The sequence below is a fragment of the Knufia obscura genome, assembly GCF_036327395.1.
Source record: "Knufia obscura strain CCFEE 5817 isolate CBS 148926 chromosome Unknown scaffold_11, whole genome shotgun sequence".
NCBI classification, from domain to species: Eukaryota; Fungi; Ascomycota; class Eurotiomycetes; order Chaetothyriales; family Trichomeriaceae; genus Knufia; species Knufia obscura.
The window spans coordinates 535,267-559,050 of record NW_027042697.1 but is presented as its reverse complement, the minus strand read 5'-3'; the positions used below and the strand labels follow the sequence as shown (position 1 = coordinate 559,050).

The following is a 23,784-nucleotide window of genomic DNA, read 5'->3' as shown; positions in this document are numbered from 1 at the left end:
CGACTGCCTAAAGCTCTTTTGTACCAAGCTTTAATCAAGGTCCAACGGGATCCGTACCAAGCTCTCGGGTATGCACCACAGGTCCGAGATCTCAAGAGCGTAAAAGGGACTGACCAATCTCGTCAGGCTGTTTTCTTCTGGAGTACCCCGGATGACTCTACGTGCCGTAATCTCTGTTTGGTCGACTTCGTCACACAGCCCAAGTAAGGCTCACAAGCGTGGACAACATGAGGCATTTATGTATCACTGCCCAAGTCATCGTCTCGGATATTGTTACAAAAGGCTCGACGTCGTCTTCTGTCACAATGTTAATACTTGGAAGGCACGTGTGTAGTAGAAGGCAAGAAAACCGTCTACCGAAGCTTGCAGCTTGCGAGTGTCCAACTAGATTCAGTGCATCCAGCTTCGAAGGAAATTTCGCACAAGATAGATGTTGATGCAGCGCTGTTTCACGCATCGGACGATTGCACAGTAAGAAGCCGCAGCTTCCTAGGTCGAGATGGAATTGCTAAGGCGGATGTCAACGAAGCCTGACCCAATTGATGAAGAACAGATAAGACAGCTCAGCCAACAACGACGAAAGTCTTCGTTTGCAGTCACAGCACTCGAAGATGACTTGGTCTTGCCAGCAGCGATATATCCGCCTATCGAGGTCTTCCCAAGCTCAACATCGATACAGCAAGAAACTCTACTCATCTCACCTGACCATGTAGCCAAAGGATTTGTGATTACCTACGCCAGGAGTGGTATACACCTCTTGACAGCTGCAACACCATCAACATCTCTTCCCGGTCCATCACATACGAGACACTTCTACGGTACACTGAAGCAGAATGGACGGATGATCCGGAAGTCAAGCAGTAGCAGCAATACTAGCAACAACGAAGACGCCTCGAAGAAACTCTGCACGTTGACGCGCGATGTGATCTCTTTCCGCAAGCGGCACCACGTCGATGATCTATACAACAACCGCCGTCTCCTGGAGATGGAGTTTTCGACTTCATCCTGGGACACCAATCACCTGAAGGCATCGATCGAGATCCTGAACAGGTATAGCGAGGGTTCACCCATGGAACCAGTCCGCTTGAAATGGAGAGGCCGCAAGGCTAGTCTCGAGGGTGTTCTGGAATGGAAGGAGAAGCCTGTCGCAGTGTGTGCTAAGGGCGAAGAGACCGAGGACGGCGAGTACGTCCTATATGTTGCTCCTGGCATGGACCTCTATATATCTTCTATCATTGTCATGGCAGTCGACGATAGGACAAGACGAGGAAGCGAGGATGGTGGCCGGGCGTCAAGCTTCCAGGGAGGCAGAAGAGACAGCGAGGTGGTTCAATAGTAGAAAACTACCAGTCGCGCAGAAGCAGTTTGCAGTGAGAGTCTTAGATCCTTGTTACATGGTTCTTCATCGACCATAGCGCAACAATAGCAACGAGATGATTGACTACCCGAAACGAGCAGAACGCCAGAGCTACATCGTGTATCGCTCCGTCATCATCCTCACTCCAAGTCTTCCCCGCACGAACTCTGCCAGGAAGTGTGGTCAGATCGAGAGTGCAAAGTGTACGCATGGTCGGCCTCATACATTCCCATTACTCCTCGTGAAGGCCAAGGTCCGAACCATTCGCTACAGTCCTCGACCACACCTCGGCGATTCACGCCCTTTACGCAAACCTCCTCTCCGACATGGCCGATTCAACCAACATCAGCAGCATGCACGAACAGATCATAACAATCGACACAATCCCCTACTACACCCTCCTCGAAGGCCCACCCAACAGCCCAATCATCATCCTCATCCACGCCCTAATGGCCAACCACCACATCTACGACTCCACAGTCCTCACCCTCCACAAAGCAGGCTACCAGACCCTCCGCTACGACCACATCGGCCACAACAACACATCACCGCCAACAGACCCAAACCGAAACAAACAAGGCGCATTCACCTTCGACGACTTCTGCCACCACCTCAACCAAATCTGGAATACCAGCAGCAGCACCCGCGACCATACACCCGCCGCCATAATCGGCTGCTCAATCGGTGGTATACTCGCCATCCGCTACCACATGCTCTACCCGCCTCCACCGGGCACAACCACGAAGATAATCTCCATGGCCGCACCGGGACTGAGTACCCTGCCCAACAGTGCTGAGAAATGGAACGCTCGAATCGAGCAGTGGAGGACCGATGGCACGAACGAATATCTCGCATCGCAGACGCTGGAGCGGTGGTTCCCGGACCGGCCGCCAACTTTCGACATGAAAAAGGCAAGACGCATAGTTGAGAGTTGTACGCTTGACGGTTATGAGATCTGTGCGTGGGCGACTATGAATTTTGACTATACGGATCAGCTTGATCAGATAAAGGATGGAGAGAATGTGATGATTCTCGCCGGCGAGAAGGATGGGAATATTGGGCCGAAGGAGGTGCTTGTTGATGCGTCGAGGAGGATCAGGGGTAGTAGGTATGTGTTGTTGGAGGGCGTGGGACATATACCTCCGATGCATCCCGAGGTGTTTGAGCCTGTCATGTTGGAGTTTCTGGGACAGGCTGGTGGGTCCAGTTGACGCATCCAATGTGGCCAGGGGTAGCTGGCATGCTGTCGAGACATAGGTATCGACGTTCAAGGCTTACATTGGAGGTTTTGAGATCGCATTTGGAGATGGGGTCAGTATTGCTGTAGCAGGAATCCTGTGCGGGTCTGGTAGAATGTTGACAGCTTATGATTTGCCTGGCCTGTTGTAACTCATGAGAACAACTCCGAGCTCAATATGGTCATTCATTCAGGTGGTGACAACTATCTAGTGTCGAGGCAGTCCTGAGCACTATCAAAACAGGCTGTTATCAGCGCAAGTAAAAGGCCCATTGATCTCCTGCGTCGGATCACCGAAAACTGCCAGCAAGCTGCTAACACTAGCCCACATCCCAGCGACATTCACGAAGATCGTAACTACAATAATGGTCCAGTTCAGAATTGCCAGCGCCGTTCTTCTCTTCGAGCTGAACTGAGTCTTCCAGTTGAGGAACAACCAGAGCACAGCGGATAAACCAAAGGTGAACCATGCCACGAACAAGGCGGCCATGATAGATAAGATAGAAGTGAAGACCGGGATAGCGTTTGCTAAGAGAAAAGCAAGGATCCAGAAAACCACGCCGATACCGATCCAGAGGGGCCACGAGCGTTTCGTGTTCCTGGTGTAGTCTTCTTCGGCTCCTATTCTGCGAAGTGCGACGACGAATAGATATTTGACCGCCGTATGACCGAAGACAATTGCTGTACCGAGGAGACAAGGCAAGAGGACGCCATATGCCACCTTAGCGGGGACGATAGGCGCACTTCCTAGCGCAGGGCTTGTGGTGTACTCCCCAGCCAGCGCGTAGATGACGACCGCGACGATGGTATATGTGGGTATTGCGAAGGCTTGTAGCATGACGAGCGCCGGTGTGAAATCCTTTCCTGCGTCTTTCATTTCTGCCATGACAGTGACAAAGCCTTGGTTCCCGGAGTAAGCGAAGGCGATATTGAGGCAGGCATTCAGACCGTCGCGGAAGGTTGGATGCCTGATCACAACTATCTTCTTCTCCCAGCCCGGAGGTGCACGTTGAGGGCGGTCGGCGGCCCCCAGAGAGATCATAACGATGAGGAGTGCGGGGACGACGGAGATTGTGCTTGGAACTGGTAATTTAGTTAGTGTTTGGTACAACTATGAATTGAAGTGAGGCTCGTTAAAGGAAGAGATCAGGGAAGTTGAAGGTATATTAGAGACACGTTGAAGAGTGAACTGAGAAGGAACTCAAAAGGAACTGAGGGTACGGTGAAGAAGTCAGACTTACTTCCGAAATGGGCAATGAATTTAAACTTCCTGGGTATACACAGTAGGCAGGAGACGACCGCTGGAACAGCGACGAACCATATAGTGCACATAGCATGGTTGGCCATGGTGTTCAGCGCAATGCTCATTGTCAGAAGCGCTGAGGCGCACGCCAGCACAATGTTGAGCTCAAATGCGATTGCACCGACCCAGGCTAACGGCACGCCGCCCATGACTTGACAGCAGTCGACGATATTCATGACTGTCGGGTATCGCTTGTAGAATTGTCCGAGGATATAGCCGGTGTATGTGACGAGTAGGCCCAAGCCGACAATAGCGATGATGCCCGGTAAGAGTCCGAGAGTCTGCATTGCTGTCGGCAAGCTAAGAATGCCAATTCCGACTTCGTTGGTGATGAAAATAAGAGCTGTTTGCCATCTCCCCAGCGTCTTATACGGGCTACCGGCTTGGATTGAGCGGAAAGTGGGTTTCGAAGACATGTTGTCTTTGATATGAATGTCGAGGCAGTCAGAGAATTTGAAGATCGAGATGAGAGACGCTGAAAGCTGAGGTGAAGGAAGCTAAAATTTGAGATAAGAGAAGTCGAAAGTTGAGGTGAGAGAAATTAGAGGATGGACTGAATGTTCGCTTCGTTCCTGCAATTGTGTGTTTACAGAGCACCTTCCGCACGCCATGTGTACCAGACTTACACTAGTTCAACTTCTAGCGGCACCCGAGTCAAATACGATGTAGTCGCTATTGCCAAACGCTGTACTTGAAGGTGTGACGCTCGAGAAGTTCCTGGTAATCGGCGTGCCTATCAAAGGCAACGGATGAGCATGGAGAAGGATTATTTGTGAGCGCCAGGACGGACGCCAGTTGTGGCAGACTTCCCACTGTGATTCTGAAATTGAGCACGTACTTGATGGGAAATTGAGCACGTTGAGAATGCCCAGAATATCGATTTCCTGACACTTGTGGGCGCACCAGGCCCGGAGAATGTGGTGCTGATTGTGCGAGTTTTGGGCTCCCAGCGGAGTTTATAGCGGCAGAAACGTTGTTGAATTGCCTCTCCTGTGGCCCTGAAGAGCTCTCGGCAATGCGTTCCTGCTGTGAATTAGAGCAACCAAGCAGTACAATCGCGGCAACGGCGAAGAAGTATTGAACTTGTTTGCTGGCACCGGCGCGCTCCTGGCAGTGAGGTCTGGCTGTCAAGATGATGAGCAGGTAGAAGACTCCCAAGTATCTGAAGCGGGAGCGTCACTGAGTATTGGATCCGCGAAGCATCTTCTGCGTACCATGTTTACCCGATAAGGGTTCGATGCCCCTGTGAGCACAATATGAGCAAGGAAACGTTCAATCAGCGACTTTGGCACAGCCACACGTGCAATACCATACCCTCCAGAGCATGTATTTTGTGCACTCGTGCCGAGCCAAACAATTATTGTCTAACATCCTGAGAAACTCAATGCGACACCATTATAATGTACTCTTGCGGAACCATGCTCAACCTCGGCAACTGCGACACATGAAAGATCATCATTTGAGACAATCGTCGCTTTCTGTGATCAGTGATCATTAACAGTATACTAGTGTCGTGGTCTGCACCAAAGCAATACCCATGACGGACAGACTGAAGGAAAAGAAAAGGGTTCAACGTGCAGGATGAGAGGCCGTGAGACGCATACGACACTGCTTATGTGATGCGCCTTATTCAAGATCAGGCGCTATCGTCGCTGCTGGTGATGATGCCTTACTGTGTCAGACATCAACCAACTAGATACGCTGGGTACGGCATCCTTGTAACCATCGGGGTTTCTCTTGAGGACCAACCGTTTGAGTCTTACCTAGACTGACCGGATCCTCATCCGCGTGCAGTTAAGGACTATCTCTTGATGCTACAGCACTCCGGCATCTTCTCCGGAGAGTGCAGCGCACGAGGAGCCTGCCAAATATCGTGTTGTGTGGCATTTTGTGTTTCAAGTCGCATACGTTGCTGGTGTCGAGCATGATGAGTACAAAAAACAAGAATCTCGCTTGGTTGCCATCAGTGTTGGCAGTGGGTTATACCTGCGTCGCCTTATGGAGACGGGCTCGGCAACGGGAAAGCAAAGCCGGGCCAGAGCTCATCCAATCGACACGAAGATGACTGATAAGCCCGAAACTTGATGGACATCTGATGATGGTTGCTACGCCTGCCTGGCCTTCCCACTGGACATATAGCTTCAACACAATTGTTGACGAGCCCTGAGGGAAGAAGAGTCCATCCAACGTAAGGGAGATAACACCCGGAATTCTGGCTGCCTACAGTGAAGCAGCTGGAAGATGCAGAAGAGTAGAAGGTGCAGAACTCTTAATAGTCTGATTGTCTCGGTGCATATGGTTCGGTAGCTGCAAAGGTCCTGTTTGGCCGCAATACGGTGTCGCGGTCAGCTGGTAACGTTCTTTGAAGGCACCCTTGCGCACGTGTATAGCGGCGTAAATTGCGTCAAGGACGGTTTTTGAAGTAGGAATCCTATTTGGTTCTGAATATCTGCACTGTATCCAGTATGACGATCTTGGAAAAAGAAGTGTAGCTAGATGTTGAAGTTTGCGAGAATCGACAAATCTCACTTAGGGTTGCCAAGCGCTAATAGCAAGGATAAGGCGGCCTCTGATAGGCTGCTAGTTGCCTCGACCATGCCGAGTTCTGCTCCCTAGCATCCTGAGATTCGAGATCGCCGACGAGGCATTACGACGTCGGCATCAAAATTTCCTGTTACTGCTTTTATATGAATCTAACGCTGTTTTTCTGCTGTCACTTCACTAGTGGCGTATACTCATTTCATCTAAAAGAAACGCGTTTTGACCTAGCGTCTCATTCGAAGGCCATCAGATCTTGACCATCAACATATGCGCTGGCGAGCCTAAGCTATCTCGACTCTGAACGTCTCGGTATCTGATTACCCAAAGTTGATCCTCCCTTTCACTACGTCTTAGGATGACACCCCCGACACCCAGGTCGTCGCGTTTTCAGTTTCCCTCGGCGGAGGATGAAATACCTCACATCGTAATCGACCAGACCTTCGACGAAGTCGTTACGAAACTAAGTCATTACATCTCCAGGGCTGTGGACACAGCCTACAGTTACGAACAGCTCAGAACAACTATTGCTGGCCAAAGTTTACGCCCATTGGTGCTCAAGCTCAGTGAGGACTGCCACTATCCTGCGATTGTCGCAGCGCTATTGTAAACCACACAATGTTCAATCAGATACTTCTGCTGACCGAAGAAGGGCCGCAAGATACGTCTTCGATACTAGTGGTAACGAAGACCCTCGACTTACTGAGAGTCGAGCTCTAGCATGTGAGCTTGTGGCTTTCCAGTTTTTGACATTTCTCTCGGAGAAGGAGCTGATCGACCACCTGTTGTTCGAATTGCCCATCAGCCAGGACAATGAAGAAGGAATCGAGTCCGAGAGCGCAGGGGCATCGCCTATGCCTACAAGCAGTCAACCTGATACCAATGAAGCGAGCCCTCTCCTGAACGGAACTGAACACGACCTCCATCCAAGCCCGTTCCGACCACCGAAGCGGCCTACAAGAAGCACGGATCTCAGTTCCAGCGATTTGTTGAGGGATGGGATGGGAACCAACCACGATGAGTTGACAGAGTCCATGGCGGGCATGAATGCGCTAGAAATTGCTGCAGTAGCGAATGCCAAGAAATTCTTGAGTCAAAAACCAGTACAAGCTGTGGTAGAGAATATCTGGAACGGCGAGATCATCTTTTGGGGTTCATTGAGCACGCGCGCAAAGAAGCGTCCCCAGATCTACAACAAGCGAACTGCTGATCCATATTCGAGATTGCGTGTGCCAAAGTACCAAAAGGCCTTCCAGGTTACATTCTTCATCGCGTTCCTAGTTCTGTATTATGCAGTACTGGTGCAGCGAAGCCCTGGCTCAATTACTGCTATGGAGATGTTCCTCTATGTCTGGATTGCAGCGTTCGCTTACGACGAGTTCGGGGAGTATCGGGATGCTGGCATCCTGTTCTATGGTTCGGACTTCTGGTCCATCTGGGACCTTGCCATCATACTCGTGGGCATTGCGTTCTTCATCGCCAGGATAGTGGGTCTCCTCAAAGGCTCCAACAAGATCACAGATGTAGCATTCGATATCCTGTCGATGCTTGCTTTGTTCCTCGTGCCAAGGTCAGTATAATATACGCGTCTGTCGCAGACTCTAACTGTGGTCAGAATCTGCTCCGTCGCCTCGCTCAATCCTTACTTTGGAAGCTTGCTACCAGTGCTCAAGGAGATGGTTAGTCCCGAACAAGTGGTAAATTTAACGTTGGAACTGGAGCTGACCCCAATCAAGACCACTGCTTTCTGCAAATTTCTACCGGTCATTTGCATACTCTACCTCGGGTTTTTGACTACCTTTACGATGCTCGCAAGGGATCGACTCAGTATCAATGAAGTGTCTTGGCTGCTCATCAAAGTCTTCTTCGGATCTAGCTACCTCGGCTTCGTAAGTGTGGAATCGCATTCTGAGCAGATCGAAGCGCTTGTCAAAATGTGATGCTGACCGTTTCCTCCACAGGACGTCGCCTACCAGGTGAGTGTGGCATCAGCCACTGCGGTCGTCGCCTCCGCCTCGAGAAGCAAAGTGATCGCTCTGGGCACGCTTTTGGCAGGTCTGGTAGCCACTTGGTTGTCCTGGCGGAGGTGGCTTCGCGCGGAAGCCGTTAGCGCTTCAGCAAGTACTAACTCGACTGTAGATCAGTCCAATTTTCGGCTACACTCTGATGTGAGTACAACGGCTCGGATCATGCTCCCTCTAACCGCCGCATCTTTTCCGGATTTGAGATCATGACAGTCAAGTTCGCGCTGCTTGAATCCGGCATCATGCACTACTTGAAATGGGACCCCACTTCTCCGCATGGCAATCAGGTCACGCTCCGACCAGGGCATGCACATCTAAAGATGCCAACGCTGACTTCTTCTCAACAGGGTCATTTTTGTTGCATTGACCAACATTCTGTTACTCACAGCTCTGGTCTCACTAGTGAGCAATTCTCTTACTGAGGTAAGTGATGCACATCTGCTGCAAAGAAGGGTGGCGGACCAAAGGCGGCCGCAGAAGCATGGCCAGCTTAGCGTGTGTGGCGCCGATCATCCGACTAAAAAGGCGCCGGCCCTGTCGCGACTGTTTCACATTGCACTGATAGGCTGACTTCGTCCAGGTCATGGCACATGCGAGAGAGGAGTACCTCTTCCAGTACTCAATCTACGTTCTCGGTCAGTCTCAATGATGTGAGCAACAGAGTAGCAATTGCTTTTACTGACCTGTGTACAGAGAGCTGCACCTCGCGTCGCCTCACTTACTTCATTCCACCCACGAACTTGATACCGTTGTTGTTGATCCGTCCACTGAGGCTCGTACTGCCATCTGAGACAGTAAGGCGAATGCGGATCGTACTTCTTCGTGCCGTGTCGACGCCTTTTGTTGCTTTGATATGGTGCTATGAAGGCTCGCGCCGGGTCTTCGGCAGGGGTACACAACCGACACTAGCACGAATCCGGTCGCGACCAGTGTCTAGCAGCAAGCCTTCCTACGGGCTGTCCCACTCACGCGAATTGGGCATGGGTTGGGCGGCTAAAAGCACGAACACATCTGCACATGGCTCTCCCCACGCGCCCAACGTCTCTGCCTCGAGCATTGATGACAAGCCAGATCTGATAGCTATCGTGCAACGGCTAAGTTCCCAGGTCGACGAGTTGACGGCCATGGTCGCCGCACAGAAGAGCGACTAGGCTTTCGCGCAAACTCCATAGTCAACGTCCAAAGCTAGAGTCTTTATGTTGATCGCAGCTTCGCGCCTGATTTGTCCCTCATACTGACGTCCACACATAGCCCCAATGGTTCGGAATGCTACGGCCTACAAGAATTTCAAGTTATGCCTCCACAACACCAGGCATCTCTTGGATGAGTGCACAGTCCAAGAACTTAGAACAGTCACCCCTGTCTGCGCAGCATAACGCTTCGTGTTGAAGGTAAGCTTGACCAGAGGCGCCCAAATCAAGGTGGATCCTGTGCGAAGCTCTAAACCTAACCTTCAACGAATCCTTCTTGCAGCCAGCCCCTCCTGGTCTGGGCTACATGCTCGTTAACCATGCTTGTTCTAACCCTCCGCACACACTCCATTTTAGAGTGCATTTGCTCCAGTCTATACCTCGAGCAGGTGGGTCTGGGAATCCCTTGATATGAAGGCAATCAGCCTCATGGCCTGTCGTCGACCGTCGATGCTGCCACCATCGTCTGGAAGTATCATTGTTTAATGCGTTTCGTCTCTAACAAACTCTGTGTCTCTACTCAGCCCGTCACTGGCATGTGAATGGCACCGAGAGTTTAATAGTGGTACCTGTCTTGTCCAATTCCAGGATCTCTCATCACGCAAGATTTGTGATACCAGCATTCAACCATAACAATTGCTACCCATATTTCTGCACCAGCTGCAAGACCGCATTTTTCGAGCTCCTATACAGTATCAAGCCATGCTTCAAAGAGGGCAAGGGCAATCAAACACCCAACAAAATCATGGGCGTACGACAGGCGAGAACCACTTCGACATGGACGGAGCAACGCCCATTACTTTCCAAGCATTTGGTTATTCTGAGGGTACGCTTCCCAGGCAACAATATTGCTGTATGTCAAGAACGAATTCCACTGGCTTCACTGAAGCAAGGTTCGATATACGGGACGGGGAGCACTGCGTCTCACAATCTATGCCAACGGGAGGACAACCCTACTGCAACCCCACGACGTCCATTGGAACGACACCGCTTTACGCTTCAGAGCCTGCGCCCTTGCACGAGAATTGGGGTTTCCAGCCAGACCCGAACATCGAGGGCCATTGGACAGCTGTCCTCCAGTCGCGTGGCCCTCCACCAGGCCGACAGCAGAACGCTCAGATGGAATACAATATGAACTACCCTGAACAACCAAGCGAGTTTCAGTACCAAGTAAGTTTTCTGTGTGGTCACTACTCAGCTGAGAGCTATCCTAATTGATTGCAACAGATGTGTTCACAAGCCCCAGAACATTCAGCGTATCCGTCACCACTCGAGCCCTACCTCGTGCCTCGAACTTATTCTCCGAGCTCTAGCATGTCACCACCTTATTTGAGCACTCCGCAAACACCCGCAGGGTGCTGGTATCCTGTCCTTCAGCAGATCCCCGTTATGCAAAGCCCTGCGAGTTCTTCCGGGTACATGACTCCAAGTTCATCGAGCGGGTCAACACAGCAATCCGCCGAAGAAACGCATATTTCGGGACACACGCAAAAGCGCGCATCTTCGGCGAAGGCGAGAAGTCGAAGCCCGCAACTCTTCCAGTGCAGATACTGTCGAGAAAGATTCGTGAAGAAGTCCAACCGCAACGACCACGAAAAGACGCATGACAGTGATAAGCCACGAGTTCCGTGCACAGAACATGGCTGCCACAAGGACTTTGGACGACCAGCAGATCTAGCTCGACACAAGAGGAGTGTATGTGACCCTAGACCGGTCAAGCATGTTCGCAACGCTAACGGCTTTCTATTATCATCGCAACGATCGACATGCTTGCCGCCACTGCGGAAAAACGTATAACAGGAACGACATTCTAAGAAGGTAAGATAGGCGCTAATGCCTCGACTGTTCATAGCTTCAGACGCTGATCTAGCCTAGACACGTGGAGAACTCTTGTCGAAAGCGAAAGGCAGAGCTTCAAGCAGCAGCTCTCAAACGCAACAGGCGAAGAGCGAGACTTTGAAGAGTGACATGCTACTGCCGACATGGGTAGTGCTCAGACGGTGAAGGTGATATAGAAGTTCACTCAGGCCTCACGGCTATCTTACGACGTTATGGCTCTCGGGTACCTGTTCTTGGATACACTGCTTCTTGTCATACAAATTGTTCTTGTCAGGCAGCCTGTGAGCTTGGAATGAGTGCTAGCTCTGTGAGGAAGATCGTGCTTCTATTGGTGTTGGTCTGTCTTGCCGAAATGCGGACACGCTACATAGGCAAGCACGGCGAAGCAGTTTATTATCTTGCCACATCGAAAACCTCAAACAAATCTGCCACGAGGATTAGGTAGACGAGCTCTGTCTCCGCCAACATAGTCAACCCTTCATAGCAGCAGTGACGAATATGCAACGTGGGTGCATCGTTGTCCACCCTACCCTCTCTCTGAGTAGGATTACCAATCTCCTACCTGTCACTCGCGGTCGAGCACTTGAAGTTGTTGTCGTCGAAAGGATGCTTAGTGGCTTCCAAGGGACGCTAGGCATCAGCCGAGGGTGGCGCCTTACCTTCCAGGTTCTAGCTTCGTTTTATCTCACAAGCCATCGCGCTTAATCGCCCTACAAGGCCACTTAAATTTGCTGAATGGGGTCCGCACGTGCGAAATACTCCGTCCATCTGACAACTATCAACGACGCGCCCGATCGACTCAACGTTTTACATCGAGAATGCGATCTCACCGCTGCCGGTCTGACTTGCGCGAGCTCTAGACTCAAAAGCGCCTGAAAGAACTAGATGGAGTATGAAGTTTGAGGCCTTCTACATGATCGAGTATGCAGCGCAACTCAATGACTACAGGCTACGATGTCCTGCTAGAACAGCTCCAGCACTGCTGCACTATCGAGACTCACCCGAGGTTGACACAGCGTTGCATCTGCACTCCCTCTTCGGCGTCATCGTTCGAATGTCCGGCGGCAAGAAGCACGACTCTATAGGGTACCGACTGTATGGTATGCAATGAGGACAAAGCATCCTTTATCAAATCTTCTGACCGCCAGTTCAAACTTAAGTCCACCAGTGTATCCGTCAACGGCCGTCAATCCGGCCATCAACGGATGAGGTGAGGTATCCGTCCAATATAATGCTGCACGCTTGCGGACACCGTTCGCGAATCTCGGCGAACAACGACACGATGCGAGCTCGCTTGGGCGCTCGGACCGATCGAGATTGTGTCTAAATCACTGCGCTCTTATCGGCTCATACGGCCGTGTCCTTCATGTGACCAGCTGCCAACCCCGTTAGGAGCATAGAAGACCCACCGACTACTGGATAGAGCTTGAACTTGAATTGCATTTGCACTGCCAGGATGCCGAGGCCGCCTTACATGGTTTAGACTCTTCTCCGTAAGAGAATTATGACATTGGGGTTTCTGGAATAATGCTCTGCTGCATTCGGGACACCAGAATCAGGCTTTGGGCATCTGCTCAAGGCAGATCATATGAACAATCCGCACTTGGCAAACACCCAGTAAAGACACGATTCGGGGCGAAGGTGGACCGTGGCTTATTCATTCAGTGTATACAACTTGTGCAAGATCTGACGACTAGTGACCATGGACACATGCCTCTGATTGTCCCAAAGCACCGGATGCTGCTCCGACATCAGCAGTGAGTTTTCTGGTTGGAAAAAAGCTGATTCGGCCAAACTAGGACAACATCCTTGGGGCAGTACGCTGAAATTCATACTCCAAGACTGTTCACTGATTTTCACGCCATACCCTGGACTGCAACATCCTCGCATCATACCTGGAGGATCATTAGGTTCCACTGCACTACCACAACACGACTGGGAGCTGATGTCGGGACACGCTGAGCTTCAACCACATGATGCTAACGGTAACGCATTCCTCAAGCTCGTGTCAGGCGCAAATAGAGCATGCATGGTGCTACTCATGCGAGGAGTAGATCCCAAGCCCACCTTGACGTCCGCTCATTCGACCAGCGGCGACCACTTGATGCAGCATCTTGTTCGCCTCAAGCACTGATGCCCAACATGCGCGTCAAACAAGAGCTTCGAAACGACAAACCTCCTCTTGCCTCCCCAAATCAAGGCTTCTCCCAATGCAGCGAGAACAACCCCGTCTCGGAGTGAGCCTAGAACGATCAGCACTTGCACATGCGGAGCAGACATGCATTAAGCGACGTGACCAGAAGTACTCGATGCCTTGTCGTTGATTGCAGCTATGCAGCATTTGCATTCAAGGTTCATGAGTCATGACGAACTGGGGATGGTTCAAGCCCTGGTCATAGACCCTGGCAGTGATTGACAGGACTTCGAGCATTGTCTCGAGCACGACCCATAGTCACTAGGTTTCAGGGAGTCAGTCTTGGAAATCACATCACATACTTCAACGCGCGTCATCAGGTTCCTTCATACGGGAACCGACGTCGGAGTTGTCAAGCAATGGGTTGAATGGTCCGTGCTTATTGTGCTCATGGTGCGATCCTGGCCATGGATCGAGTCGGGTTGTATGATATGGACTTTCATCACGGACAGTTGTGGCAGGGTGGGGCATTTCGTATGAAGACCTCTATGATTATCAAGAATCATGGTCCTTGGCTCCCGGGCGTTGGAATGCACGACGCAAAATTTCTCGCCCTTCAAGGATCCAGTGCGTGCTCAGTAGCTCTAGGCCGGATCTCAAGCTGATGGGTGATCCTAGTGTTAGGGGAGATCCAAGCCTTACAAGTGCGAACACTGGACCAATAGTGATGTACACAACGAGGGCGATTTTCGGATCAGTGATAGATACTTGCAGGGCTTTTTGGCGCCGCAGGAGCACACCAGTCTCTATGTTATGTACTCTGCTGTAGCAACATGCGACTTCCGCCTGGAACACGGCCGTGGAAACTACGGTGCGCCAGTAAGCATATCGTAGCTTCTCTTGTGGCCGCATACTCTACCGTACACATATGTACGTCACTTGCACATTTTCGTGTTGTTAGCATGTGAATGACTGTTCTCAGTACTCAACTTAGATACGCGCAATATGTTGCGTACAGTCTGATGAGGTCGTATGCCCGCACAGACTGATCCGCGGAGTAACATGTGCGGCAGCAGTACCAAAAATCAGTAACACCAAACTCTGCTGCACACTCACCGCGCAGCACCACCATGGCCGATGCCGACGAGGACCAAATCCCCACCCTCGATCCCGCTCGCCATTCACGCCCCTCCCAGAGCGGTGACAACGATGGGGATGCCTCAGACTCCGATGCCGACTCAGATGTAGCCCCAGATTACCGCCTCCTTACATCTACAACCGCGAAGAAGCATGCACTGCCCTCACGTGGAACGAAAGATTTCGAGCCCAATCCGACACAGAAACAGGCCAGCTCACTAGATGCCTCAAGGAAAGCCATGTCCGACGCGCTGAGCGTGGTCAGGGTACACAGCACGCGCAAGAATGAGAATATAGCCGTCTACTTCTCAGATCCCGGTGACTGGGACGGACAGAGATTCGAGGAACAGGTCCTGGCACAGATTGAGGATCTGGAGAAGAGGGAGAAGGCAAGGCAGAGCAGTACGTTTAAGCCTGGAGAGGGCAGGTGCGTGGTTGTGGAGAGGCTATCAAGTACATTCGCCAGAACTATGGGCCAGAGTGATAGGAGAAACTGGATTTGGTTGCTTCCCGAGGAGGCCTTGTTCTTGATCGAAAGAGGCAGCCTTGACATACGATATCCTGCGGAGGAAGGGGATGAAAACGATGATCCTGAGTTCACAGACGATCAGGACGCGGCAGCAAGTGGAAATCTTACCAATACGGATCCTGATTCTCCTAGACTCGGTATTGGCAAACTACCTATGTCCCTGCAGGGAGCCTATGCGGCATTCATTGGCAAATCTGGTCTTAGCCTTGAACGCTACATCGTCTATGCCAATCTCAGGCGCGGAGGATACATCGTTCAGCGAGCCCCAACTTGGTGCGGTCCGGTCAAGAGTACTTGGGTTCTGCAAGATCACATCGAAGCAGACCATACACCATTGTCAACACCTCCATCCGCATCACTAGCCTATCGACTGATACAGTGGCTTTACTCATCCAGTCCCAAATCTTCGACAGTAGCTTGCCACAATTCAGCCATCGGCCCCTTAATCTCGCCAGGTCTGTTCCGCAGCTACGGCGATATCTTCCGCCAACTGCATCTAATACCACAGTACCATTACGACGCCGCCGATCTTCCGAAACAGACATCTTCGAGCGAAGTCTCAGAACATTCCTCCGGCAATTCATTGCTAGAATTTGAAACCGCCCCTCCCAATGGCGATCCGCCTCTTCTTCCAACATATTACGTCAACAAACCTTCCTCCCTCCAGAACTACAAGAAGTCCGCACCACCTCCACCACACTACACCGTCGTAGTCCTCGACACACGTAAGACGACCATCCCCACCTCATCTCAGATCGGTGACCTCCTCGCCTCGATGCCAGACGATACACTATCCAACGCCGACAAAAAGCGACTCGAAACACGCATCAGATATGGCAAGAAGTCCATCTTGATTGCAGTCGTGGATAGCGGCCTAGTCAGCTATATGCGTTTCAGCAGTGGTGGTTTTGGACCAGGTAATATACTCTGGGAAGAAAATGAGAAGCGCGGGAAATTGAGGGGCAGCACTAAGAGGGGTGGTGGTTGGCGAGGCCGCGGTCGGGGGCGCGGACGAGGAAGAGGTGGGATTTCCAGAGGTGGCTGATGAGCACCACGTCATGACGAAAGCACAACACAGTAACATCGGCGTCTTACGGATGGAGTTTCGGGTGCAAGGATTGATCATTGCACATAGATGATATAGACGAGATACCCCTTTAGCGATTCGGTTCGAGATACATGGGCCAGAAATTACAAGAGATGTACAGCAACGCAGCGGCAGCCTTCTGGTATACTCAGCCGGCGAAGGAGGTTGAGTATGAATATATTTTGTGTGTGGCACCCTCCTTGCCATTTGTGTCAAGGGGCACCTTCCTGGTCATATGGGCGCACCTTCTGTTGGAGAGATTCGTGCCTGCCGGGACTCACCCACACAGTCGTACCTTCCACAAGTACGAACTCGATCCAGGTCGTGCCTTCCATCCTTCGTATATCGCTCCTTCTCGTCCGTTCCAATCTGGATCGTGCCTTCGTTGTCGTCTGGGTCGTACCTTCTCTTCCAACCCATTCAGCGTCGTGCCTTCCGCATAGCATCAGTCGCTCTTTTTGTCCCACCAATCATTCTGCTCGTTCCTTCCCTACTTACTAGCACCGTACCTTCCTCGTCAGCAGAGTCGCAATTTCCTTTCCGCTTCATCTGGGTCGCACTTTCCACCTTACGTCGGTCGCGCCTTCCGTCCCAATGTTCATGCTGGTCGTTCCTTCCTATCTGCCACAGTCGTGCCTTCCCCCATTTTGGTAAGAGAGTCGCACCTGCCCGATGATCGCAGCTCGGTTGCGCCTTCCTTCAGACCTCTGGCGGCATCGCGCCTTCCTTACATCGACGTCACAGACGTGCCTGCCGTGGGACCTCCATCGGTCGCGCCTTCCGTCACGCACATGTTGACCGCACCTTCCTATTCAGCTCTACCCGCATAGTGCCTTCCTGCATCGCCGCATTGGACCGTGCCTTCCTCATCCACTACAATCGTACCTTCCCTTCAAAGCCCAGAGTATCGTGCCTGCCATCCTACACGTTGTCTCGCACCTTCCCTCAACGTTCATGCTAGTCAGTCCTTCCCTCTCTGTCGGAGTCGTGCCTGCTTCACCAGTGCACCAGAGTCGCACCTGCCTGACGATCCCAACACATTTGCGCACGCCCGCGGCGGCACTTATGCCTGGCAAGGGCCTCGTATTGGCCATGCCTCCCAACTTTCAGACCGTGGTCGCGACTTCCTTTGGGGAGTCGTACCTGCCCATTGCACCGAAGCGAGTCGCGGCTTCCCTTCAAATCAGCGGCATCGCGCCTGCCGCCTCCGACGGTGGCACTTTCCTTCCTTCCTTCAAGCGCCTGGTCATTCCTTCCGTGCCTGCCAGACTCGTAACTGCCTGGCTGTTGAACTATGGTGGCGGTCTCCCTAGCAACAAGCTGTCAGCGTGATTACCCCTTCTCGTGTATGAGGGTGGCGCCTTCCATTTCCCGTAGGTCGCACCTTACCCCTCGTCGTCATCCCAGTCGCGCCTTCCTATCTCAGATTGTGGTCGTCCCTACCCACCATCATCTAGAGGTCTTCGCGCCTTCCTCGGCCAAGTTGATGTTCGAGCCTGCCATCAAGCACGCATGTGTCGTGCCTTCTTCACTGGGGGCGCACCTTCCTACTGCATCGAACCAGATCGCACCTTGCCTTTTCACACACCTTGGTCGCGACTACTCTGGTGGAATGTCGCGCCTGCCGCGAAGGACTGCGTTGTGGCCATAGCGCCTTTCCGGATGCTTTCGTCGCGCATAACCTACTCCTGGGTGAGTGTTCGTACGTACTTGGTCGTTGTGGAGAGCTCCAGGTCTTAACACAGCACGCCGCTGGGCACGTTAGTGAGCCGCATAGGCATAGCACGTAACAGTGGTTTGAGGGAGGGTAGAAGTGGGACAGCGTTCAGTTGCTGGCTCAAAATGTCTATTACTATATTCTAACCAGCGGTTTCTGGACCAGCTAGAATTCCTGAGAATGACGAAGCGGACTGCAGATGTGTATGGGGAAAGAAAAGTTGTTTCGCTCATGCTAGATGCTTTGATCCACTACCTTCTCCTGGTTGAGAGGAGGCAGGAACTGGTACCAAAGCCCGTGTTTATGTCAGATATGACCATCTAACAATCTTCTCGAGCAAGAGCCATAAATCATGCTTTCATCGAAAGGCGAGCTAAAGGATAGCAGGCCAATCGTCCAAGTTCCAGGGCGGGATCCAGTGAGTGAGTGGTTTGGCTCCTGGCGGTGAACGACGCCGTACAATATGGCGTGCGCCGCAGACTTCAGACTTTGACAGTGTATGGCGTGGCGATGAATAGCCCTGGCTTGCAGGCGATAACAGCATACTCCCACTGCGCCTGAGTCCGATGTCGTGCTCACCTACCGTGGCTGAAGTCACCAATGTGCCATTGGTTGACATGGCTCGCAGGGGACCGTCGTTGTCCACGGCGGTTATGGCGTTCACAACGGGTTTTGGCGCTAGTGTACGGAGCTTTCTGGCAGTCTTGACAGGTTCCTCGACATGGGCCTTCAGTGGCCTTATCAAGGATTCGGTAGCTGGGATACCTTACCGCATGCTGCGATCGTGCTCCTTGTAGAGCTCGATATCATTGCGCCTTACATTGAGTACTGAGTGAGGCCCGGACTTGTGGCATGCATACGTCTGCGAATCTCCCTAAGTCCTGCGCCTGCTCTTCTCTATACGGTTCTTAACAGCCTTCAGCTCGGTCGAGTCTTTGACATGCAGATACCACTTCCCAGGATCGTCAGTCCAGCTGACCATTCCACTGAACCTTTCTTTCTCCACAACACTTAGACAGTTCACCAAGTCGTTGATATTGCTTTCTTTGACTCGATGCGCAGGATCTCGGAAGTACTTGAGACTCACGATTTGACAGCCTTCCTTTAATTCCAGGAATATGGATTTGAGATTGTCGTTCAGCTCCGGGTTGAAAGCTTGGTTGTTAACGAGCACAACATCTGCCCGCTTGAGCACGTCGAGGATGTCAGGATTCTTGGTGAAATCGTCTTGAATCAGGTGTACTTCGCCAGGTTTGATGCCCCACATGCGACAACGAGATGGAAACTCGCGAGCTTGTGCTGCAGCCAGCTTTGCGGGATTAGGCATCATCTCGCAGCCCCATGACTCACAACCAATCTCTAGAGCTGCTTGCAGAACACAGTTGCCTACACCAGAGCCGAGGTCAACAAATATCTGGTTGGATTTCAAGTGTGTCTCTTGAAATATGCGCGACAGGAACTTAGGCAGTAGCTCTCCGTACACATTGTCACTGAAGCCCTCATATTCGCGCACGGAATCGATATATGGTGAAACTGTGCGGGCGTAGATTTGGTCTTTGACAATATGTTGTACCAGATCAAGATGGAGGGGCGAAGTCATCTGGTCGAGCTTGGTAGAGATTGTGCCGTCTTGTCGCTTCGCGGAGAGCAGGTTGTTGTACTCTTCGACGGCATCAATGAACCGCTGCTGAGCACCAGCGCGCATGCTGTCCTTAGCAGCCTTGCGCAGCTTCATGACCAGACCACCACCGACCAACTCAGACGGCTCGACCTTGTCTGCTGAAACTGCATCGAGATAGAAGTCCTTGACCATTTGCATGTTGTCCTGAATCTCAGACAGTGGGCGGAAATCAGATGTATCGGTGGGTTTGACAAGCTGATACTTCTCGGTCATGTTCCCGCAGGGATATTGAAGGTCGATAGTGGGACAGTCCTCCTCGTCTTCTTGCAGGGCAGTAAAGAACTCGCCAAACTGGTATCTGCCATGCTTCTGTATCTGGTTGTTGGCGATGTCTGCAGCATGTACAATGTCGTAAGGTGCGGCATCGTCCGAGAACGAGCCTTCATCTCTGATGGTCCTCGTCCTGTCCACTTCCTCTATCCTTGCTCTTTTGCGGCGTGCTTCGTTGTCATTTTCATCGTCCTCGTCATCCTCGGATCCCCACTGTGGTGTGGTGCTCACAATAGGCGAAGACCGGTTTGGCTTCTTTCCATTTCTCATTGCCTCTCTAGGTTCATTACTAGCCTGGCGCGATGCAGAGCCTGCCGGAGTAAGCGACCTGCGAATACCATTCGACCTCGGTACGGGTAGGCCATTCTTGCCTATACGCGGACGGCTGTTGGACTTGACAGCAGCGGCGTTGGAAGGCTTAGCCAAGGTGACTGTCGGCTTTGGCGCAACAGTCTTGGAAGTGGTAGTGTACATCAGGCTCGACAAGTCTCCTTTCTTGCCGAGCTGAAAAGGTGGCCTCTTCGGTTTGGACTCTGCCATAGTTGCGCCGTTCGACCTGTAGGACTCAAATTCTGCCTCGTTGATTCAGAATGGCTTGCTACCAGATGCCAGAAATACGCGGAAATGCTGCAAAACGAGTGACGGCAAAGAATATACCAGGATACTGGTGACCAAGATTAAAGTACGCGATATAGTGAGAGACCAATATGAAGATTCGAGGACTCGGCTGGGAGATTCTTCAGACACAAGACTAAAATGACAGCAAATAATGGCGCAGGCAACTAGAAGTTCACGACCCTTTGGTGATTTGAGTTGCGCAAATGCCCGATCCCGTTCATGCAGCTGCCGCCTAATTATGACGTAATGTGTTCTTGCCTCGTTCGTCAAGATGCATACAAGGCAAGAGGTCACGAGCATTGAAGCAGCAGACAAGAAAAGGCCTTGACAGACAGGCAATGTGGAGTCACGAAGTTTCCCGTATAAAGACCAGCGCCGAAATGTGAAGACGTCCGGTTGCCTGTTTGAGTAGAATGATGGTATTGCTGCAATGCGGCCACAGAGCTGGTCGAGCATGGCTAGCAACCTGCCTCGTCCGGAGTTTGCTTGTTTTTCTACCCTGGAGGCCGCCTGGTCTCAGCATTCCATGCCTCCCGTGGGTATTTGGACCAAGTCATGCCTCAGGTGATGTGTCCTGCCTCAGCTGAATTTGCTCTCATCGTTCATCTTTTCAGCCTCCTTACCCATCCGGGCGACCCACCTGTCGACGAGGTCTTGATTCTCCTTTTTGACCCTCTTGACTTCCAACTCAGCTTGATTGAGCTCCAGATTCAGAGTAGCATTTTCGTCCTGCACGTTGACCAGAAGTTTCGCCTTTCCACGTAGCTCCTCTTCTCGGTCCCGTAGTTTCGTGGACAATTGGGCAACACTGCTGTTCAGTTGAGCGATCTTCTTGCTATAGCTCTTGCCCTTGGTAGTCGCAACCTCGAGTTCCTCCTTCAGCGACTCGAGTTGGGCTCGTGAATCGGCCCTGTCCTGCTGCGCTTTCGCAAAGTCTTGCCGCAGCTGTATTGTCGCATCGGTGTCTGGAGCAAGCTGAGGTGAGGTCTGCCGTCGAAAACCATAGCTGATCAGAGGTGCGGGCACAGGATTACTCGTGGTGGGGTCGGACTTGGTAGCAGTCTTCGCTTTTCGCAGTTCTGCTCTGAGCTCAGCATTTCGATCAGCAAGTTTAGTGCATTTGTCGTAGATGTCAGCGTCGGCCTTCTCCAGCTCATCCCGAGCCTTCAGAGCAGTGAGATATTGGGCTTTCCAGTCAGCCATGGGAGGGATGTTTCAACCCATTGTTACTTCAGAGACTCGAGTCAGATAAGAAGCGGCATTGTGCGCAAGTGTGATGTGATAAGACGGGTATCGCGCGATGATACAAAAATGAACTGGTAGGTGAAATTAGTCTCTGAGAACAATGGTTCTCCCCAAACGCCAGACGACGAGCCCTCGTGGTTTCCCTGCCTACCGCCAAGATAATGTTAGCGCGGCGCGACTGCGATATGCCTGGAAGCTTGCATGAGATCATGGCGCATCTGCCAGTGTGATATCCTAAGAACCACTTCAACTCAATTTCTCCACAACTACGACTATTCATACTACCCGACGACTATCTCACGGATAAATCCACAGTTGTCACCTCGTCGACAAGCTATTCGAGTACCAAACACGTCTTTGCTGCCGACGACATATCCAATTCATCGATCAAGCGTTCCCAGATCGTTCTACTGTAGTTCAGTTGCTCAACCTTGCGTTTACTACAAGTCCTGGTTAGAGCGCTTCTGCGCCAACACCCGAGATGGCATCGAGGAAGAAGGTTCTGTTGAAGGTCAGTCAAACACAAAGGCCCATAGCACAGCAGAGAACTAATCGGCGGCAGGTTATCATCTTAGGCGACAGTGGTGTGGGCAAGACCAGTTTAATGAACCAATATGTACGATCTACAACCACACCCGGGCACTTCCACTCTAACGCTTCTATAGGTCAACAAAAAGTTTAGCACCTCCTACAAAGCAACGATAGGCGCCGACTTTTTGACCAAGGAAGTCACAGTCGACGACCGCATCGTTACACTCCAGCTCTGGGATACAGCCGGCCAAGAACGTTTCCAATCCCTCGGTGTGGCCTTCTATCGTGGCGCAGATTGCTGCGTCCTTGTGTACGATGTGAATAGTCCAAAGTCTTTCGAGACCCTCGACTCCTGGAGAGATGAGTTCTTGATCCAAGCATCGCCACGAGATCCCGATAGCTTTCCATTCGTGGTACTAGGAAACAAAGTTGATATGGGCGAGGAAAGGAGGATGATCACACAAAAGAGAGCCCACGCATACTGTCAGCAACGGGGTCAAATGCCATACTTTGAGACCAGCGCGAAGGACAATGTGAATGTTGAGCAGGCATTCGAGGTCATTGCGAGGAATGCTCTGCAGCAAGAGGAAAGCGAAGAGTATGGAGGCGATTTTTCAGACCCAATCAACATCAATCTGGATCAGGAAAGGGACGGATGTGCTTGTTAAGACAGTGCTCTGCAGCAATAGAGGAAAGCTTGCCATCGGACAGCAGGAATGACTAGGGCGGTCCATTTATTGAGTCATGCATCGCCTGGCGTTTTGGTCATTGTCCCAGCAGGCGTTTCGAGCAGGTTATGTCGAAAAATATCTACTACACGGAACAGAACGAAAATTGAAACCATCCCAGACCCAATTACATATTTGCGTCACGAAGTTGGTTTCCCTTTGCCTTGGAGGTGACTCGAGCGTCTTAAATCAGGTTGACCCCATCTAGGTCAGAACCAAGCAAAGTTTCATGAACAGCGCAACAACATGCTGAGAAGCCATGCTCGCTATACCCATCGAGAAGCATTCAAGGCCCTTATCTTCACTTCAATCGTCCCCCATTCAATTGAGGCTTCCCAAGCATCAAAGCCGATGTCAAAAACAACACATCGACCTGGCTAACGCGTTCCCTTCAAGGAACGACGCTTCTCGCCAGCCCACACACGACAGGACAGATCCGAGCACAAATGGGTGAAGTAGCCATGACCATCGGCACCAGAAATGTTACGCTACCCGAGACCAACCGGTGACCTGAAGATCTGAACCGTAAAAAGTTGGTCTTTGACAGAGATACTGTAGGGGCAGCAATGGAGGAGGGATGGTAAGCCTCTCGAAAGCAGCAGCAAATCCTAAAGGCACT

At 51.6% G+C, this 23,784-nt stretch overlaps 9 protein-coding genes across 9 annotated transcripts; 6 read left to right on the top strand and 3 right to left on the bottom strand.

Moving 5' to 3' along the window:
* Positions 1 to 499: 499 nt before the first annotated feature.
* On the top strand, positions 500 to 1,336 carry PMZ80_008504 (uncharacterized protein; the record flags this gene model as incomplete). Its single annotated transcript, XM_064876904.1, has 1 exon — positions 500 to 1,336. One exon carries the CDS (start codon positions 500 to 502, stop codon positions 1,334 to 1,336), a length of 837 nt encoding a protein of 278 aa, XP_064727291.1.
* A 347-nt stretch (positions 1,337 to 1,683) lies between these two features.
* PMZ80_008503 (uncharacterized protein) lies at positions 1,684 to 2,568 on the top strand (the record flags this gene model as incomplete). Its single annotated transcript, XM_064876903.1, has 1 exon — positions 1,684 to 2,568. One exon carries the CDS (start codon positions 1,684 to 1,686, stop codon positions 2,566 to 2,568), a length of 885 nt encoding a protein of 294 aa, XP_064727290.1.
* Positions 2,569 to 2,829: 261 nt separating this feature from the next.
* PMZ80_008502 (uncharacterized protein) lies at positions 2,830 to 4,313 on the bottom strand (the record flags this gene model as incomplete). Its single annotated transcript, XM_064876902.1, has 2 exons — positions 2,830 to 3,677; positions 3,836 to 4,313. The coding sequence occupies 2 exons, from the start codon at positions 4,311 to 4,313 to the stop codon at positions 2,830 to 2,832; spliced, it is 1,326 nt and encodes a 441-aa protein (XP_064727289.1).
* A 2,480-nt stretch (positions 4,314 to 6,793) lies between these two features.
* On the top strand, positions 6,794 to 9,610 carry PMZ80_008501 (uncharacterized protein; the record flags this gene model as incomplete). The annotated part of the gene is made up of 8 exons (XM_064876901.1): positions 6,794 to 7,041; positions 7,088 to 8,005; positions 8,051 to 8,324; positions 8,397 to 8,411; positions 8,575 to 8,603; positions 8,807 to 8,882; positions 9,040 to 9,094; positions 9,153 to 9,610. The coding sequence occupies 8 exons, from the start codon at positions 6,794 to 6,796 to the stop codon at positions 9,608 to 9,610; spliced, it is 2,073 nt and encodes a 690-aa protein (XP_064727288.1).
* Positions 9,611 to 10,582: 972 nt separating this feature from the next.
* On the top strand, positions 10,583 to 11,256 carry PMZ80_008500 (uncharacterized protein; the record flags this gene model as incomplete). Its single annotated transcript, XM_064876900.1, has 2 exons — positions 10,583 to 10,819; positions 11,047 to 11,256. 2 exons carry the CDS (start codon positions 10,583 to 10,585, stop codon positions 11,254 to 11,256), a joined length of 447 nt encoding a protein of 148 aa, XP_064727287.1.
* A 3,496-nt stretch (positions 11,257 to 14,752) lies between these two features.
* On the top strand, positions 14,753 to 16,333 carry SEN54 (tRNA-splicing endonuclease subunit sen54; the record flags this gene model as incomplete). Its single annotated transcript, XM_064876899.1, has 1 exon — positions 14,753 to 16,333. The coding sequence occupies one exon, from the start codon at positions 14,753 to 14,755 to the stop codon at positions 16,331 to 16,333; it is 1,581 nt and encodes a 526-aa protein (XP_064727286.1).
* A 2,633-nt stretch (positions 16,334 to 18,966) lies between these two features.
* On the bottom strand, positions 18,967 to 20,583 carry DOT1 (Nucleosomal histone H3-Lys79 methylase; the record flags this gene model as incomplete). The annotated part of the gene is made up of 1 exon (XM_064876898.1): positions 18,967 to 20,583. The coding sequence occupies one exon, from the start codon at positions 20,581 to 20,583 to the stop codon at positions 18,967 to 18,969; it is 1,617 nt and encodes a 538-aa protein (XP_064727285.1).
* Positions 20,584 to 21,240: 657 nt separating this feature from the next.
* On the bottom strand, positions 21,241 to 21,864 carry ATG16 (autophagy protein 16, interacts with Atg12p-Atg5p; the record flags this gene model as incomplete). Its single annotated transcript, XM_064876897.1, has 1 exon — positions 21,241 to 21,864. The coding sequence occupies one exon, from the start codon at positions 21,862 to 21,864 to the stop codon at positions 21,241 to 21,243; it is 624 nt and encodes a 207-aa protein (XP_064727284.1).
* A 523-nt stretch (positions 21,865 to 22,387) lies between these two features.
* On the top strand, positions 22,388 to 23,105 carry GTP14 (Ypt/Rab-type GTPase Rab7; the record flags this gene model as incomplete). The annotated part of the gene is made up of 3 exons (XM_064876896.1): positions 22,388 to 22,417; positions 22,469 to 22,522; positions 22,572 to 23,105. The coding sequence occupies 3 exons, from the start codon at positions 22,388 to 22,390 to the stop codon at positions 23,103 to 23,105; spliced, it is 618 nt and encodes a 205-aa protein (XP_064727283.1).
* Positions 23,106 to 23,784: the final 679 nt, after the last annotated feature.